This window comes from Eimeria mitis, genomic scaffold, assembly GCF_000499745.2.
Source record: "Eimeria mitis Houghton genomic scaffold, Emh_scaff117, whole genome shotgun sequence".
In the NCBI taxonomy this organism is placed as follows: Eukaryota; Apicomplexa; class Conoidasida; order Eucoccidiorida; family Eimeriidae; genus Eimeria; species Eimeria mitis.
The window spans coordinates 14,314-15,014 of NW_013567995.1; the positions used below are offsets into that span (position 1 = coordinate 14,314).

Here is a 701-nt window from a genome sequence, read left to right on the forward strand (position 1 = left end):
TGCCTCATGCAAAGAGCAGCAACAGCAGCAACAGCAGCAACAGCAGAAACAGCAGCAACAGCAGAAACAGCAGCAACAGCAGCAGCAACAGCAGCAACATCAACAGCAGCAGCAGCAGCAGGAGCAGCAGCAACAGGAGTTGTTGTGTAGTTTGTGTCTGACTTGTCCAGTGGTGATATCTGTGATATCTATTGCTGCAGCAGCAACACCATTGACCCCAATTATCTCTGCTTTGAATCTGCTGCTGCTGCAGGGCAGCAGCAAACGAGCAGCAACTTCGCTGCTGCAGCAGCAACCGGGAGAGACAATACCAAAATTTATAAAGGAAGGAACCACCTCAAGCAAGTCACAGCTCCCACAAACAGCACCATCCTGCAGCAGCAGCAACAGCAGCAGCAGCAGCAGCAGCAACGGCAGCAGGAAATGCAGCAGCAGCCGCAACAGAAACAACACCAGCAGCAGAAAAAGCAGCAGCAGCAGCAGCAGCAAACAGCTTGAGTTGTACGGCAGCAAGAACACCTCCACATGAAATTCAGCCCTTCAGGAGGCCTTGCAGCAGCAGCAGCAGCAGCAACAGCAACAGCAACAGTAACAGCAGCAGCAGCAGCAGCAACAGCAGCAGCAACAGTAACAGCAGCAGCAGCAGCAGCAGAAGCAGCAGCAGCAACAGCAACAGCAGCAGTTTACTTACAGCTCTCCTC

At 52.9% G+C, this 701-nt stretch overlaps 2 protein-coding genes across 2 annotated transcripts in view; both read left to right on the forward strand.

Moving 5' to 3' along the window:
- The window catches only part of EMH_0085680 (uncharacterized protein), a gene marked incomplete at both ends in the record, with an annotated part of 2,795 nt that extends 2,645 nt beyond the window's left edge, over positions 1–150 (forward strand). Inside the window, one exon of the mRNA XM_013494468.1 lies at positions 1–150. Coding sequence (XP_013349922.1) covers positions 1–150 — 150 coding nt within the window.
- A 375-nt stretch (positions 151–525) lies between these two features.
- The window catches only part of EMH_0085790 (uncharacterized protein), a gene marked incomplete at both ends in the record, with an annotated part of 426 nt that continues 250 nt past the window's right edge, over positions 526–701 (forward strand). Inside the window, one exon of the mRNA XM_013494469.1 lies at positions 526–699. Within this exon, the coding sequence (XP_013349923.1) occupies positions 526–699 (174 nt within the window). The remainder of the gene's footprint in view (positions 700–701) is intronic.